Source organism: Chiloscyllium punctatum, chromosome 10, assembly GCF_047496795.1.
Source record: "Chiloscyllium punctatum isolate Juve2018m chromosome 10, sChiPun1.3, whole genome shotgun sequence".
Taxonomy (NCBI): domain Eukaryota; kingdom Metazoa; phylum Chordata; class Chondrichthyes; order Orectolobiformes; family Hemiscylliidae; genus Chiloscyllium; species Chiloscyllium punctatum.
This window is the reverse complement of record NC_092748.1, coordinates 15,273,766-15,291,395: the sequence shown is the minus strand read 5'-3', so window position 1 is coordinate 15,291,395 and position 17,630 is coordinate 15,273,766. Positions and strand designations below refer to the sequence as shown.

The 17,630-nt window shown below is 40.6% G+C and overlaps 1 protein-coding gene across 1 annotated transcript in view; it reads right to left on the bottom strand.

The window, feature by feature from the left end:
* Positions 1-17,630, bottom strand: part of LOC140481912 (partitioning defective 3 homolog B-like) — a 997,517-nt gene that overhangs the window by 440,533 nt on the left and 539,354 nt on the right. Inside the window, exons 12-13 of the mRNA XM_072578586.1 lie at positions 13,046-13,231; positions 8,920-9,090 (exon numbers count right to left, since the gene is read on the bottom strand). Coding sequence (XP_072434687.1) covers positions 8,920-9,090; positions 13,046-13,231 — 357 coding nt within the window. The remainder of the gene's footprint in view (positions 1-8,919; positions 9,091-13,045; positions 13,232-17,630) is intronic.

Here is a 17,630-nt window from a genome sequence, read left to right as displayed (position 1 = left end):
TTTGTAAATCTCAGGCCTGACTAATGCTCCAGAGACATGGGTTCAAAGCCCACCACAGCAGCTGGGAGAATTCAAATCATAACCCTGAAACAAAATGAAATTTTCAATAGAAATGATCACAAAACAACTAGTTTGTCATAAAAACCCACCTGATTCACTAAGATCCCCAAGAAAAGGAAATTTGGCATCCTTTTCCAGTCTAGCCTACAAGTCACTGCAGATTTACAGAAATGTTAACAACCCTCTCAAATGGCATGTCAACCATTACAGCAAAATACACTGTGGCTGTATGTATCTCATAGGAACTGCAATGGTTCAAGAAGCTAGTTCAGCATCACTTCCTTCAGGGAAATTAGGGATGGGCAATTAATATTGGGCTTGCCAGTGTGCTCACATCCAGAAAATAGTTTTCAGGTCACTGTCTCACCCATCTTTCAGGTAAGAAATTGAACCAAAGCCTTGACTGATTCTCCTGAGGTCAGCAAAAATATCACGGCAGTATTTAAAGAAGAGTAGGGACGCTTCCCCTGCAACTCTGGCCAAAAGTTATCCTTCAACCAATTTTTAGAAGTGATTGGCTAGTTATCATCCTATTACTAGTTGTGAGATCTTGCAACGTGCTAACTTGCTGTCATGTTTCTTGTGTGGCAACAGTGATTGCACTTGAAAAGTAGTATATTGCCTGACAAGCTTTTTAGGTTGCTCTGAGCTCATAAGATAAGCAATATAAATTTCATATTACTCAGGAGATGATAAATTGTTTTAAAAGCTGTCCTTTCCTGTTCAGTCTTAAAATGGACTTGTATCGACAAGATAGTGCTCTTTTTCTTCCTCTGCAATGTCTAATGAGGGCAAATTTCATTTTAGTTCATGGAGTGTGAAAAAAAAGAAATTGCTGTTTTCTGTATCACAATCATGGTTGCAATTGCTTCTAATTAAACCTACTGGGTTCTGGTGACCAAAGAAGTCCAATCCCACTTTCATTACCCCAAATGTTGAAGTGATCACATTCCACAATTATTATTCACTATTTTATGATTTGCCCACTGTTTGCAGATTCAAATCCCATTACTCCACCTGACCTTCACCATGTATCACAAATTTCACTCCCCCATCTCAGAAACCGCTGATAATCCTTGATGCACCATCACATTCACAAAAGGACCACAGCCTTCTACTTTCACAGTACTTTCACAGGAGAATTAACACAAGGAACATTCTTCAGTTTCTTATTGTGGATAGAAAAGATGATGGAGCAGAAATTCTTGTTATGGCATAGAATTCTCAACAGGTTAAAGTCAGGTTTGCAGATGCCAAATGGCTACATTTATAGCACCACCACAGCTTTTACCAGTAGTGGTGCTATTTTAACTGATTTCCAAGAGGACCAATACCTCCCATTTGCAGTGCTAAATCTGGCTTTGATTGCCCGTGAATGAATTTGCAGATTTGTGTGAATTGAAATGACATTTCAAGAAAAGCTACTGCAGGTTGCTTGTCATAAAGACTTACTGCAGTCTATGATGATAGGCAATTCCAATGAATCCATGAGAAGTTGCTTATTACCTCACTTTATGACTACATTAACTACGTCTGCACGAGAAATGAACAAGTGTATCCCATTTTTCATCTTATTCTTAAGAATCCAGAGCTCAATGGTGCATTGCATTCTTTCACCTCTACTTCATTACATTCATTGCTTAAAACTTGACAATTTTTTTTGCTCGATAGAGAAGTCAAGGACACATTTTTCAAAGCTGCAGAGGAAATCCAACACTGTGAAGCCTTCAGTTGTTTAATCACCAGAACAGCAAAGGGATTTTTCTGCACAGAGTTGACAGAAGCAGGCAGATGTCAAAACAATAGAAATCAAAAGGGAAAATAGGAGAAAAAAAAATCCAACAATAATAAAAAGATGGCATTCCAAGTTTCAAATTTTCCCAAGGAAACAGTGGACGGTTTCAAGGCTAGAAGCACCCGCATCAACAAGTCTAACAGCTTGTTGTTACTTCAGAGCAGTGCTATCCTGACAGCCTACGACCTATACTCTAGGATTCCCTGCCTAAACCTCCCTCTCCTTTTAAGACCTCCATTAAGTTAATCCCTTTAACCAAGCTTTTAGACACTTATCCCAATATATCCTTTCACGGCTCAGTACAAATTATTTAACAGATTCTTATCCTGTGAAGCCCCAGGTGGCATCTAATAATATTGAAGATGCTACATATCCGCACATTGTTATTGCTGTGATATATGTAATGGGACAATTGTTTCTGCTAATCTAAGAATGATCTAAATGTCAGTCAGCCAGTCAGCCAATACTTCCTTCAGCAATGATCTGCTGTCCACAAAATGCATTTCCTTTTGAATTACTATTCAAAGAGCTTTTAAAACTTTTGGTTTTAGTTATATGTGCAGACTGTCTGTAATGTGCAGTTTTGTTTTCTTACAGGTAAATGGCTGCAGAAGCAGACGACATATGTGCCAGGATAATCTTTTAGAAATGGGATCTATTACTCAGTGTGCACAATTAAAGTATTTGTTAAACAGCTTGCTTTCAGTCTCGTCATGTGAAAAAAACTAATGTCCCATGATGTTTCAGGTATTAAGAAGTAACATAATAGGCAGCATCAGAAACTTGGAGAGAGATGTAGTCTAAGAATAAGTAACTCGGGACAAGATTGTAATCAGCGTCTGAGAGAAAACTTTATTGGACTTCTTGTAGTGAAGGAATAATGACTTGACATTAATGAAATCGGAACAATTGAAAAAGTAGACAGAAATAAGGAACTTTTATTCGGGAACACCTACACTTTGTTTCACTTTGCCATGAGGACTGCAAGAGAGAGCAAGGTCATGTGACATGTCATCACTTCTCATATTGATGTCTTCTGTCTCATTAACAAATAACACAGTTAGACTTAATGCCTCATACTACATCTCCCTCCCCAAATCCCTGATTCTATCCTTTATAGTACATCTCGTTACACTACAATTCATGGAAATATATGGATAAATTGGTTGCTGAAGAGTGGTATTCAGAATCATGGCCAAGGAGATGCAGTAAAATATTAACAAGTGGGGGGAAAGAAGCAGGCTGGTGAGGTGCTGTTCTGAGATTAGGTCATCTGAATGTCCATTACCTTTATTCTATATGTTTGACAGACTGGAGACCTGCAAGGTAGGAAATCCTGCAGCTTAAAATATGCAGCCATGCTGAGCTGAGAGTAGATAGGCCCAGTCAAGGGCGGAAGAGGGAGCAGTGGTGCTGAATGTGGTCTGATCGTGGGTCACAAAGACAAACATCTATGTTGGAGAGAAGGCAGTGGCTGGGGATGGGTCCAACCGCAAGGACTGAATGGATGGCAAATAGGTTCTGAGGGTTGGGAGGGGTTTATCAATGGAATTTACTACTCAGCTTGTGGGTCAGAGGGAACACTCCTGCTCCCTGGATCAAAGAAATGCACATACTTTATGAATGCAGTATTACTTCCCTCCTTTTACCTGCTGGGTTTCCCAAATGAAACCTGTCCGATTGTGGTCACTGTTAAAATAAAGGCACTTTGCCTCAATCAAATTTTAGAGTAGCCAATCTTCCTCCTTTGAGCAAATTAATCACCTGAGCCCTTTGTTCACACTAACTCCCAGCCCCAAACTGCCCGGCCACCCACCTCTCCATTTAAACCTGAGTGGATGGGTTCCTGTTTTAGGCTTTAACCTTTTAAACCATTCCCTGCCATAGGTTTAGTGCTCAATTTTAAAGGAAGAGAGAAAAACAAGGTATTAAAAGGAAAAACAAAGATTTACATTTAACACATTGGGAGTATGAAAAACTAATGGCAGTAAATAAATACAGGAATAGCAAGCAACTGAGAGTTGATAGAGGCAAGATGCACGTAAGAGACTTTTAAAGCACATAGACAGTGAAGAATGGGCGGCAGCATGCAGAGAAAGAAAGAACTTGCAATTATACAGAATGTGCAGGAACTTTAAAACCGATGAATTCTTTTGCAAGTATAATGTAGGAAACACAGCAGCAAATTCACTGACAGCAAACTCCTATGGACAGCCATGTAATAGCGGTCAGGTACCTGCATTTTGGGATGTTGATTCAATGAAAAATACTGGGTCAAACAATGGTATAATTCTTTTGCTCTTATCTGAATTTTGCAATCATATCTTCTACCTGAAAGGGCAGGTGTGGCCTCAGTTTAATGTTGCAGCTGGAACAGAACATCTTGGACAGTACACATCTATGGGACTTCATTAACTCGAGAAAGTGCAAAGGATTGTCCCAACAAGGCCATGCCAGGAACTATATATAAATGTAAGTTATTTTTGTTTCATTCTAATGTCAGCATTTCCAAATTAAAATATTACTCCTTTAAGTGGTATTCAGGTACTTTCAAGCAATCTGGAACAATGAGCATTTCGCTTGTCCAATTTGTAATTCCCCATTTACTGGGAGACAGAGGGCTCATTACACTAAGAGGGAGAAAAAACTGAAATGTGGGTACTAAATAAGAACACTGAACAAGTTAGAACATCTTTTCCACAGGCTTTTATTCCATTAAGGCAAACTATTACTAAATTAAAATGCTGTCCAATGGGAGAATGGAAATGTGCAGAGCCAAGCAAGAGCATACTCACTTAAAATTCCTCATCATTCTCTGATAAATTACATGAATCAATACGATAGCGGCAAATCGGTACTCGCCCTAATTAAAGTATCTGGCTTGTAGAACAGATCAGTCACTGCCCTGTGCATTACTGTCTAAACCAATAAAACCATAAAAGATTGTTTAATGGTGTAAGCTTTACAGGCAGAGGTTGTGACGCAACTGCAAAAGGTTGCAGCCTGTTCCCCGCTATGACCGCCATTTGACTAAACTACCATCGATTATAAAAACACATCACTGAACAAAAAAAAATACTTTTACAATCATTTCTTCTTGCAGAACACATAATAAATGAAAGGGCACAGGTGTCCACAGGCAGATGTGGCCCAGACTTTAAAATTCTATTGGAACAGAAAGAATAGTCTCTGCAATTAGAATTCTGGCTCAAGTTTCCGTGGAAGGACACAGTGCCTAGGGGTTATCAACTAGCACGGAGAATTCTGAATGTATTTGGAAGAAAATTAGGTAATGCAACATTAAAATTATTACATGCCCATGGAGATGGATAAATTTTAAAAATATGTTTGAATGTCCAGCTAATCGTTATAAGAGTGACACATTAAGATTTCACATTTTCAGATGTTTACTGTAACAGCAGATGTAAAGCACTACTAACTGCACTTGTTGTAAATGTGCAGCTCAAACCCTTGAATGGAATACACATTTTTAACCCTGTTGATACCACCAGTACTGTACCTCACTGCTATACATTGACAGACCTGTCCCCACCAGTCCTGGACCACAGTATCATTAATAGTCACAGGTGTGATGCCGAAAGTCTGGAGGTTGGTTAATGCGGTGCCACTGTTTAGGAAAGGTGGAAAGAACAAGCCAGGGAACTATAGACGAGTGAGCCTGACGTTGGTGGTGGGCAGGTTGTTGGAGGAAATCCTGAGGGACAGGATGTACATGTAATTGGAAAGGCAATGACTGATAAGGGATAGTCAACATGTCTTTGTGCATGGGAAATCATGTCTCACAAACTTGATTGAGGTTTTTAAAGAAGTAACAAAGAAGATTAATGAGGGCAGAGTGGTAGACATGATCTATATGGACTTCAGTAAGGCATTCAACAAGGTTCCCCAATGGAGACTGGTTAGCAAGGTTAGGTCCCATGGAATACAGGGAGAACTAGCCATTTAGATACAGAATTGGCTCAAAGGTAGAAGACAGAAGGTGGTAGTGGAGGGTTGTTTTTCAGGCTGGAGGCCTGTGACCAGTGGAGTGCCACAAGGAGGGCCCTCTACTTTTCGTCATTTATATAAATGATTTGGATTTGAGCATGAAAGGTATAAGTAGTAAGTTTGCAGGTGACACCAAAATTGGAGGTGTAGTGGACAGTGAAGGTAGTTCCTAAGATTACAACAGGACCTTGATCAGATGGGCAAATGAGCTGAGTAGCAGCAGATGGAGTTTAATTTAGTTAAATGCAAGGTCTGAATTTTCGGAAAGGAAATCTTAGCAGACCTTGTACACTTGGTAAAGTCCTAAGTAGTGTTGCTGAACAAAGAGACCTAGGAGCGCAGGTTCATAGCTCCTCGAAAGTAGAGTCACAGGTACTTAGAATAGTGAAGAAGGCGTTTGGTATGCTTTTCTTTATTGGTCAGAGAATTGAGTACAGGAGTTGGATGGTCATGTACGGTTGTACAGGACATTGGTTAGGCCACTATTGGAACACTGCATGCAATTCTGGTCTCCTTCCTATTGGAAGAATGTTGTGAAACTTGAAAGGATTCAGAAGGATTTACAAGGATGTTGCCAGGGTTGGAGGGTTTAAGCTATAGGGAGAGGTTGAATAGGCTGGGGCTGTTTTCCTTGGAGCGTCGGAGGCTGAGGAGTGGCCCTATAGGAGGTTTATAAAATCATGAGGAGCATGGAGAGGGTAAATAGACAAAGTCTTTTCCCTGGTGTGTGGGAGTACAGAACTAGAGGGCATAGGTTTAGGGTGAGAGGGGAAAGATATAAAAGAGACCCAAGTGGCAACTTTTTCACACAGAGGGTGGTGCGTGAGTAGAATGGGCTGCCAGAGGAAGTGGTGGAGGCTAGTACAATTGCAACATTTAAAAGGCATCTGGATGGGTATATGAATAGGAAACATTTGGAGGGATATGGCCGGGTGCTGGCAGGTGGGACTAGATTGGGTTGGGATATCTTGTTGGCATGGACAAGTTGGACCGAAGTGTCTATTTCCTATATGTACATCTCTATGACTCTATGACATTTCATACTGTCTGTTACATAATAATCTGGAATTAAAAGTGTAATGGTGACCTGAAACTGCTGCTGATTGTCAAAAAAACCCGTCTGGTTCATTAATTTTCTTTAGGGACAGAAATCTGCCATCCTTACCTGATCTGGCCTACACATGACTCCAGACCCACAGCAATGTGACCGACTCATAACTGCCCTCTGGGCAATTAGAGATGGACAATAAATTCCCACATCCCATGAATGAAGTTAAAAAGGACATTCAATTAGCAGAATCAATCCAAAGTGATACTCACCTCCTGACATTTGTTAATGTTTTCCTCAGCCTGATAAGACTGCTGTCTTAGAACCGTCTTTCACAATGAGGTTTGCTTTTCTGGGCGACTCTCACTCTAGCCTGTACCAAATGACTCTTCCAGCCACACTTAACCTCTGGATGCGCCCAAGTGGGGTACCATGTTACTTATATCTCAACAGTGACTATGTTTCAAAAGTACTTTCTTGACTGTAAAGTGCTTTTAGAATTCCTGAGGTTTAAGAGACTTAAGTCTGTTCAGATGCGTGAAATATGGAATACATGCAGTGTATTAACTTGAGTTGGCCAATTGTAATTTATGGTCATGGTCTAGAGACACATGAACAGCAGTCTGACAATTTCAAACACTGCACCAGCAAATTCTAATGAAAATGTTTACAATGGTTATTTAAAAGCGAAGTAAAAAATTAGAAGTTATTTTCACTCTAAGGAATAAGTCCAGGAAATCACAAGAGCCCAACACCATCCAACATTGGAAACTATGCAATCAATTAAAAAAAAGAGAAAAACATTCAGTATGACTGTGGAACTTCATTCGTTGTTCACTCGATGTTAGCCAAAGATTCCACATTCAACAGTGAAACCTCATGAAACCTTAAATATATCAAAGTATTCTTCCCTTAAGCACTGTTCAATAAAAATGTTTAAGCTTCATGAGATACTTGTGTGAAAACTAAATCTAATGAATATTTGTGTTGGTAAAGGCTACCTTAAAATTAGAAATCCTCCTTTTACCAAATTTCTCTCTCTAATCAATTAGAAATGATAGTAATGAAATCACTTGAGTAAAAGCAATGGTGGAAATTTGAAACAAGCACAGAGTGTACTGGGGTACTCAACAGGTCTGGCAACATGCGAGGAGAGAGAAACAGAATTAACATTTCAAGTCTAGTATGACTCTTCTATAGAACTAAACACCACAGTTTAAGGATGCAGGGTAGGCCAGTTTGGACTGGGATGAAGAGAAATGTGGTGAACGGGTGAAATTCTTTAACATTCAAAGCAGTCGAGACCAAAACATTGAATGTTTTCAAGGAAGAGTCAGATACAGTTCTTAAGCTAAAGAGATCAAAGAGTATAGGGAGGAAGCAGGAACAGGATACTGAGTTGTTGATCAGTTGTGGTCATGTTGGATAGCGCAGAAGCTCAAAGGGCTGAGTGGTCAACAGCTGCTCTCATTTTGTGCTTCTATTCTTCTGAACTATCCTTCAATGATTTTAGCATGTAAAAATCTATTGATCTCATTATCGAATAAACTCAGACTAAGCTTTCGCAGCTGTTTTAGGTGGAAAATTCAAAGAATCACCATCTTATGAGTGAAAAGATTCCAAATGGACTGTCCCTTATTCTGATACTTTGTTGAACCTCACCTCCTGATCCCCACCGGACCACAACCCCATACCAAGATACATCGCTCCCACATTTACCTTCCAATCCATCTAAAACATATGCCTGATTGAATGAGATGACCTTTCATTCTTCTAAACATCAGGGAACTGATCTTAGTTAAATCTCGGCTGAGACTATTGGAACTCATTGTATTCAAGAACATGCCAGATGAAAGAAAGCAACTGGGGCTGTATTTGGGACCAAGACTCCAGGATGAAAGTAACATGTTTTTTGATGACAATATTTGCACCAGCTGTGGAGAAGGCCACCACAGCTTCTCATCTTCTAGCAGGAAATGAACTGTGTACATTTAGCTCAGGAGTTTACCTCTTGGTGTCTATCCATCCTCCTGGCCACCATCACCTGAATCATTCCTCGGATGTTTCCCTCCATTGACATGGATCGCCGTAATGTTTCCAAGGCCTCATGGTTAGATTTCTCCAGAAGCTGTTCACCATTCACTGCGATCAGCTGATCATTCACCTGTAGACGCCCATCCTGCAAGTTGCAGAAAAAAAGTATACCAAATCCATTAACATTAATATTGTTCTTCAACTTCCAGCTCTATTCAATTACAACACTTATTTACGTTGTGTTCTCAATGCCGTACAATGCCCAAAGGAATGTAATAGGAGCACTATAAAACAAAATTTGATAAGCAGACATATAAGGATATAAAAGTATAGATATTAGGGTTAGTCAAATAGATAGGTTTTTATTTGCTGCATTAAAGAATGAAATTGAGATGCAGAGTTCAGGAAGGAAGTCCACAGATCGGACCTGTGCAGCTGAAACACTGGTTGCAAAAGTAGGGCGATGGAGGTTGGGAATGGTTCAACTTGATGTACTGCAAGTTAAATTTTGTGCTGGAGAGTTTTGGACAAGCTCATAATATTTCATCTGGAGATATTGCGACAGTGACCAGTAGCTTGGAGTCAAAGTTGGATTTTGACATTCCTTGTTGTCTGACGAGCCACCAAAATGTAACCTCACAGCTCGCCAGGACTTCCTTCATAATTCTTGTGCATCATAATGATTTCATGAAATAAGTGCTAGTCTCAAACATACAGAAGTTTTGATTGTAAGTTCTCCCATGCAGCCTTGCTTTTTGCCACATTTAAAAGACATTTGGACAGGTACATGAATAGGTAAGGTTTAGAGGGATAAAGGCCAAAGCAGATAAACAGGACTGCTTTTAGTTTGGGAAATCTGGTCAGAATGGAAGAGTTGGACTGATGGGCCTGTTTCCACACTCTATGACTCTGAAGGCTTCACTCTACAATCTAGGGTCGAGTTGATGCAAAGATTTCTCTGTGGATCAGCATAGCGCATTTTGAGGATACCTCAAGTGATGACTTTAGGAGCTCTTTATGGCAATAAGCTTGGGAAAGAGATGGCAAATAAAGTGCAGTCTAACATGTCCTCAGTGTCAGACCAGATGAAGGAAGGCTACGTTTCTCAATAGCTGAGAAAGCAAAGCAGTCCTTGTCATCAGGATTTGACACGTTTGCCCGATAATCCATCTAAAACATATGCCTGATTGAATGAGATCACCTTGCATTCTTCTAAAAGCTAGGGAACTGTTCTTAATTTAACCTGGGTTGAGACTATAGCAACTCATTGTATTCAAGAACATGCCAGATGAAAGAAAGTATCTGGGGCTGTATTTGAGACCAAGACTCCAGAATGAAAGTATCATGTTTTTTGATGACACTACTTGCACTGGCTGAAGAGAAGACCACCACTGTTTCTCATGGTGAAATCTGATCACCAATGTGTCAAAATTGTGTTGACAGTATTGGTGCCCCCAAAGGTGCACCCCTGGTTAAACAAAGTCTAAGGATGGTTCATGCTATGGAGAAAGTGAGGACTGAAGATGCTGGAGATCAGTCGAAAATTACGGTGCGGGAAAAGCACAGCTGGTTAGGCAGCATCCGAGGAGCAGGAGTGCCGACATTTCAAGCAGAAGCTCTTCATCAGGAATAAGGGGGTGGCCCAAGGAGGCTGAGAGAGATAAATGGGAGGGGGATGCAGATGGGAGGGGGATGCAGATGTTGGGGGGGGGGGGGGGGGGGAAGGTAGCCGGGAAAGCGAAAGGCGAATGGAGGTGGGGTGTGATGGTGATAGGTCAGAAAGGAGGGTGGAGTGGGTAGGTGAGAAGGAAGATGGACAGGTAGGACAGGTCAAGAAGGCAGTGCCAAGTTGGAGGGTTGCATCTGGAATATGACAGGGAGAGAGGAAATGAAGAAACTGGTGAAATCTATATTGATCCCGTGTGGGTGCAGAGTCCCAAGACAAAGGATGAGGTGTTCTCCCTCCAGGCATTGGGTGGCTAGAGTTTGGCTGTTTTCCCCTCTGCTGTGCAACCCAGCTGAAACCCTATAAGCTTAAGAATGCACTGCACAAGTATTTCTTTCCAATGAACAACATTTTTTTAAAAAATTTGTATGACATCTTTTATGTAACAAACTATCCCAATGCCTCTCACTTTATCAGCAAAACAATCTTACACTGAACTGAGTTAGGCTGGAGGAGGTAGATTTTAAGAGCTCTCTTTAGAGAAGGGCATAGTTTTGGTGGGAGAAAGTCCCAATGCTCAGGACCGCAACAGCAGATGACACAGTCACTCTAACAATAAGGTAAGGGAAACTGAAACTGCCTGAGGTCAAAATTGCAAGAACATGGAGTTTGGAGGACTGTGGATTGGGAGAGGCTCCAGAGCTCAGAGGGAAGACTGCTGGACTGTTCACAGTCACTCTGTATTTTTTTTGTCATTTATGTGAGTTATTTGGATGTGAACATAGGAGGTAAGTTTGCAGATCATGCCAAAATTGATGGTAAAATGGACAGCAAAGAAAATGATCTCAGAGTATAACGGAACCTTGATCAGATGGACTGAGGAGTGGCAAATGGATTTAATTTATTAAATATGAAGTGTTGCAGAACAAGGAGACCTTGGGGCACAGGTTCATAGTTCCTTGAAAGTAGAATCACAGGTTGACAGGGTAGTTAGTGAAGGAGATGTTTGGTATACTTGTCTTTATTAGTCAGTGCATCGAGTTGAGTTGCATATCATGTTGAGACGGTACAGGACATTGGTTAGGCCACTTTTGTAACACTGCATTCAATTCTGGTCTCCCTGCAGTAGGAAAGATGTCGTTAAACTCGAAAGGGTTCAGAAAAGATTTACAAGGACGTTGTCGGGGTTGGAGGGCTTGAGCAATAGAGAGAGGCTGAATAGGCTGGGGTTATTTTCCTTGGACCATCAGAGACTGAGGCGTGACCTTACAGAAATTTATAAAATCATGAGCAGCATGGATAGGCTGAATTGCCACGGTCTTTTTCCCCAGGATAGAGGGGTTTAAAGTTTAAGATGAAAGGGGAAAGATTTAAAAGGAATCTAAGGGGCAATGTTTTCACACAGAGGGTGGTGCATGCATGGAATGAACTGTCAGAGGAAGTGGTGGAGGCTGGTACAATTACAACATTTAAAAGGCATTTAGATGGGTACATGAATATGTAGGGTTTAGACAAATACATTCGGGACACCACCCACACCCTCCACCTCCTGCATGACTTTCATTTCCCCGGCCCTCAAAGCCTCATCTTTACCATGGGCATCCAGTCCCTATACACCTCTATCTGCCATGATGAAGGCCTCCAAGCCCTCCACTTCTTCCTCTCATGGCGTCCCCACCAGTACCCTTCCACTGACAGTCTCATTTGTTAGGCTGAACAATGATTTCTCCTTTGAGTCCTCCCCACTTCCTCCAGACCAAAGGGGTAGCCACAGGCACCTACATGGGTCCCAGCTATGCCTATCCCTCCAGCCACACAGGATTAATGTGGATTTCACCAGTTTGCTCCTTTCCCCTCCTCCACCTTATCTCAGATCCAACCTTCCAACTCGGCACTGCCCTCTTGACCTGTCCACCTTCTTTCCCACCTATCCGCTCCACCCTTCTCTCCAACCTATCACCATTACCCCCACCTTAATCTACATATTGCACCCTCAGCTACCTTCCCCCCAGCCCCACACCCCCTCCCATTTATCTCTCAGCCCCCAGCTTACAAGCGTCATTCCTGATGAAGGGCTTATGCCTGAAACATTGATTTTTCTGCTCCTCGGATACTGTCTGACCTGTTGTGCTTTTCCAGCACCACACTCTCGACTTGAGACAGATATGGGTCAGATGCTGGCAAATGGGACTAGATTAATTTAGGATATCTGGTTGGTATAAACAAGTTGGACCGAAGGGTCTATTTCCGTACTGTATAACTTGATGACTCTATGACTCAAAGTCTGACAGATCCTCTAATGGTCTCCCTCTACCATTCGAAATTCATGAGGAAATGTTCTGCAATTGATACTTTCTATTCCTTAAAAGCACATTAGCACAATTTCGACAATCTCTCCTCTTCGCCATAATTCAGATCTCTCCAAAAGAGTTACCTTGAAAGCTGCCCCTCCATGAAGAATAGCCTTGATGAATATGCCAAGGTCAGCCCCAGTGTCTTTGGACTTATTTCCTTTTAGACTGATGCCCAGTCCAGCAGATCCCGAGTCATTGAGGGGAATCTCATAGGTCAGGTACTCCTTTTTATTATCTCCTGCTAGATTACAGTTCTGCTCCCCCTTCTGAAACAAAATAAATACATTGGATGAATGCAGAACTTGCACGAGATCTACAGTCAGCTGTCAGAACTTTAAGGGACTTCATGGGTAGAGTCTTGACCTGCTGTTTTTCAAAGTAAAATTTATACTGAGAACATCGATTTGGTTGCACAGTTCAGGTTGTGCACATAAACAAGACTGACATTTCAGTGCAGCACAGAAGGAGTACTGTCCTGTCAGTGGGCTGTCTTTTGTGTAAAATATTAAACCCAGGCCACTTCAGCCCTTCAAGTGAGCATGAAAGATCCCAAAGTACTATGTACAGAACAGTTGCATTACCTTCAATGCCCTGGCTAATATTTATCCTTAAACATCACTAGAAGAGGTCATCTAGTCTTTACTGTATAGCTGTTTGGTGTTGCTGGCTGTTAGCAAGTTCCTTGCCTTGTTTCCAGTGTAACAGAAAACACTTGCAAAACTATTTAATTGATTGAAAAGCATTTAAGAATGCTTTGAGGCTGAGAATTTTTTTCTTCATCCCAAATCAAAAATCGAAGGTGAGAAGTACAGAGTCCCAGTGACAGGTTTTGACCCCTCCAATATTAAACTATAGATACTCAAGAATGACAGCGCATGAACATCCTAACAGCTGGGAAACATTGCATGGGAAATAATGATTATATTTGGTCTCCTGAACCTTTGATGAACAGTCAATGGACAGACAGGAGGTGCTTTCTCCATCTTTTATATATCTCAGGGACATTAATGTCAGTTATATCAGCCTGAATGTGATTCTGATTGTAGTCAAGTCTGTACTCCCTATGCTCTCTCTAGTCAATCACAGCATTATCAAGAGAAAATCATCAGCTCCTCATTTTCAACAAACACATCTACTCATGAACAGTAGAAAAAGGTAGCTTAGCAGTTTATACACATGTCAAACACATTTCTAGATAGATCATAGCATGGCTTTTCCTATTGCCTGAATGCTTCCAAAGGGATCAGTAGTAAGAAGGCTTCTACTCACAAAAGAAAGAAGATAATTCAGGGTCAAAATCAATTACATCACTGGTACAATAATGAAGACTGCAGCCTTAGTGTTCCCTGTCAAATGAAAGTGTATACACAGCAGGATTTTATAAAGAGGAGTTTATTGGAAGTTATTGACAGTTTTGCTGGTTTTAAAAGATAGCCGCCAGGGATAAAAATAGAGAACGCAAATGCTTTTCTGACTGGCGAAGAGCCAAACTTGATTTGCAGATACTAATTGCAAAGATAAACTGTTGAGCACTGATCTGCACAAAACAGTATTTGTGCATTTGGAAGAAGAAAAACATTCAAGAGTAAAGACAGAGATCCAAATCAATTCCAGCATCTACTGCAAGAATACTCATAAAACTATAACTTTAAGTACAAGTCAAGCTGATGTGCTTACTTTCAGAAACACTAAAAATGATTTCCCCTAATAGCTGCCAATAACCTCAGGTTGGTCACCAGATAACTGGATTTTTAAATACTGGTGAATAGTGACAAGCGTTACCAGAACACTACCTTGTGTTTATACTGCTTTTAAAAAAGTGTATATAATGTCCCAACACACTTTTACAGTAGGTACAGTAGGAGATACTGCAGATGACCAAATGCTTGGTCAAAAAAAACAGATTTTTCAACAGCATCTTAATGACGGTGTGAGAGATAGAGATGCAGGAAGGGTGTAGGGAAAGAACTTTTGAGTTTTGGGCCTAGGTCACTGAAAGTACAACCTCCAGTGACGGAGCAACTAAAATAAGGGATGTACAAGAGCATATGTCATGGAGACTTTCAGAGCTGTGAGATGTTACAGAGCTCAGGAGGACTGCGACTTTGAAGGGATTTGAAAGGAAGGATGAGAAAATATAATTAAAGCCAAAGAGTTGAAAATATAATAAGACAGGATGTACACCAATTTACCAATATTACTTTTTACTTCCACTCTGTAGCAAAATAATTCCAGCACAAATCCTCAATGGTGGATGGTTATGTAATGCAAACAGCGTGTTCAAATGAATTCTAGTTACTTATAGCAATGGGGTCTTCAGACGTGCCTGAAAGGGGACTTAGCCAATCAACTCTACTTTAGACAAGACCTCTGCTGCTCCATGATGCCACCTCAAAAAAGATGTTCTGCACTTTGGCCTGCTAAAAAAATCCAAAACAGAAAGCATTTCCTGGCATCAAGGACCGCTCCTGGATTTGTGCACACAATCTGGACTTGTCCTTCATTTACTGGGGAAATGATGCATTCACAGAGGTGCTAACATGATAATCAGTTTGAACATTGCGTTTTCACCTCCACCACCTAGATTTTAATCAAGACTAAACCTATCTCATATGTTACACAGGAGTCAGAAGAGTGCAGAGATTTTGATCTAATTACTGTTACAGTATTGAAACACAGGCTGCAGAGGTGAGAGCATAATATTCCAACTGACTGTATCATCTCACCACTGCCTACCTAATTAAGGTGCATCTAGTGGAGTAATAAGCATTGGAGAGGCATCTTCCCCGATGGAGTGCGAAACTCAGAAGTTGGTCACAAAACACAGCAACTGGATCAAAAGCTACAATGATTAATCCAAATAATGGTGTCTGATAGTGATTGTGGAGGAGAGGGAGAGAGAATGCAGGGCCAGGACAGCAAAGCAGTGTACGTCACCAATCTCAGTCAAACCTTCAGAATGAAGAGCTTTGCACAGCCCTTCTAAAATTGCACCTGATTGGATGAATCTCTGAGAATTCTGACTTCCTTTAATTCTGTCCTTTAACCCACCCAGATTTCAATCATCCTTCATAGACAGCCACACATAGTTCCCATGCATTGGAATCCCATCTCTAAAACTCAGCACACTTTTTCTCTTTTCTCCACCACGCCACTCCTTGAAACCCCACTTCTTTACCTAAGTTTTTCTATCAACTGTCTTAGTACCTTCTTACGTGGTTTGATGTAAACTTTTGTTTGATAACTCTTTATTAACTCACCTTGGAACACTTGATTATTTTAAGGTACTGTATACTTTCTAGTTGGTCGTTACTACTGGGCAACTGTGATTACAGACCATATGGAATCCATGTTTCAATTTATACAACACCTCAGGGCAAGTTATGGTTCACTCCTATTGGGCAGCAGAGCAAATTCACACATGAAGTTGAGATGCCAAGCATTAAAGTGTTTGAGTGCCCAAACCACATGTACTTTACTCACCTCTCACTTCCCAACCTACCAAATAGGGTCAAATGCTGGAAGGGAACAAGATGACATTGTCTTTGATTCATACTTATGGGAAGGGAGTATCCAGTAATGACTCATAGTTACCAGGGATCTGAATAAACATTAAGGAAGTTGAGTCAGTTCTCTTCTGAAAATACTTCTAGCTGACCTTCTTGATGTTGGCAGACTTTAAATGGAAGTGACAAGAGTTGATCAGGGTAGTTGTTTCCTGTAGCATTGACAGTCAGCAGATACAAATTAGGAAATCAAGGCTAGATTTGAAAAAAATAATTGTTTTTTTCTTTGTTTAAAAGATCATGAGGAATAATGGGAAAGATCATTGAAGCAAACACCATAAATCCAACTGAATATTTATCTGCAGTGGAGGAGGATTGAACAATGTGTCTCAGGATGTCCATATCTCAGTTTAAATTTGTAGCATGGACTCTCAAGTCAAGGAACTTTTGATGGCTTAGCCCTCTAAACAGGAATGCTTACTGCAGAGTCACATTACTACGGCAAGTCATCATGTACAATGTACCTAGAGACCACATGAAATTAGCCAAATGTTACTATGCTGCATTTAGTAGCTCTTTCTGTGATTCAGTATCACACCATACAGAGCAATGCAGCATAAAGTATTGTAATTTATTTTTTAGTTCTTCATTTTTAATTGTTATATCTACTGGTCAACTTAAGAATAAAAGGCTTACATGTCTGTATCAATGTCAAACTCTTGGATACATCATACAAAGATTGTGCTTGCTGTAGCATTACCTCCAAACAAAAGGCCATTTCTCTAACCATTTTAACATTTGTGAAGTTCACTTAGTTATCTAATCCTCTAATACAGTCCTACCTTTTTAACCCAATTTTCTGGTTCTTTGCATTGAATTTTATTCCATTTGGCTCTGTATCATATTTTGTTTTGTATCACACCTACAAAGCGCCTTGAGACTTTTTTTTCTGATGTTAAAGGCACCATGTGAAAACAATGTTGTCACAGTTACCATTGAGAGAGAAACAGAAAACATGGTGGTTCATAACTCATAGATAATTACATCACTCTAGCATTAGTACAATGATAAAAGCCTTACAGTAATTTTCCAGTGGACCGTGAAACTCACAAAACAAGATTTTACTGTTGGCTTCCATTCCCCACTTTATCTGATGTTC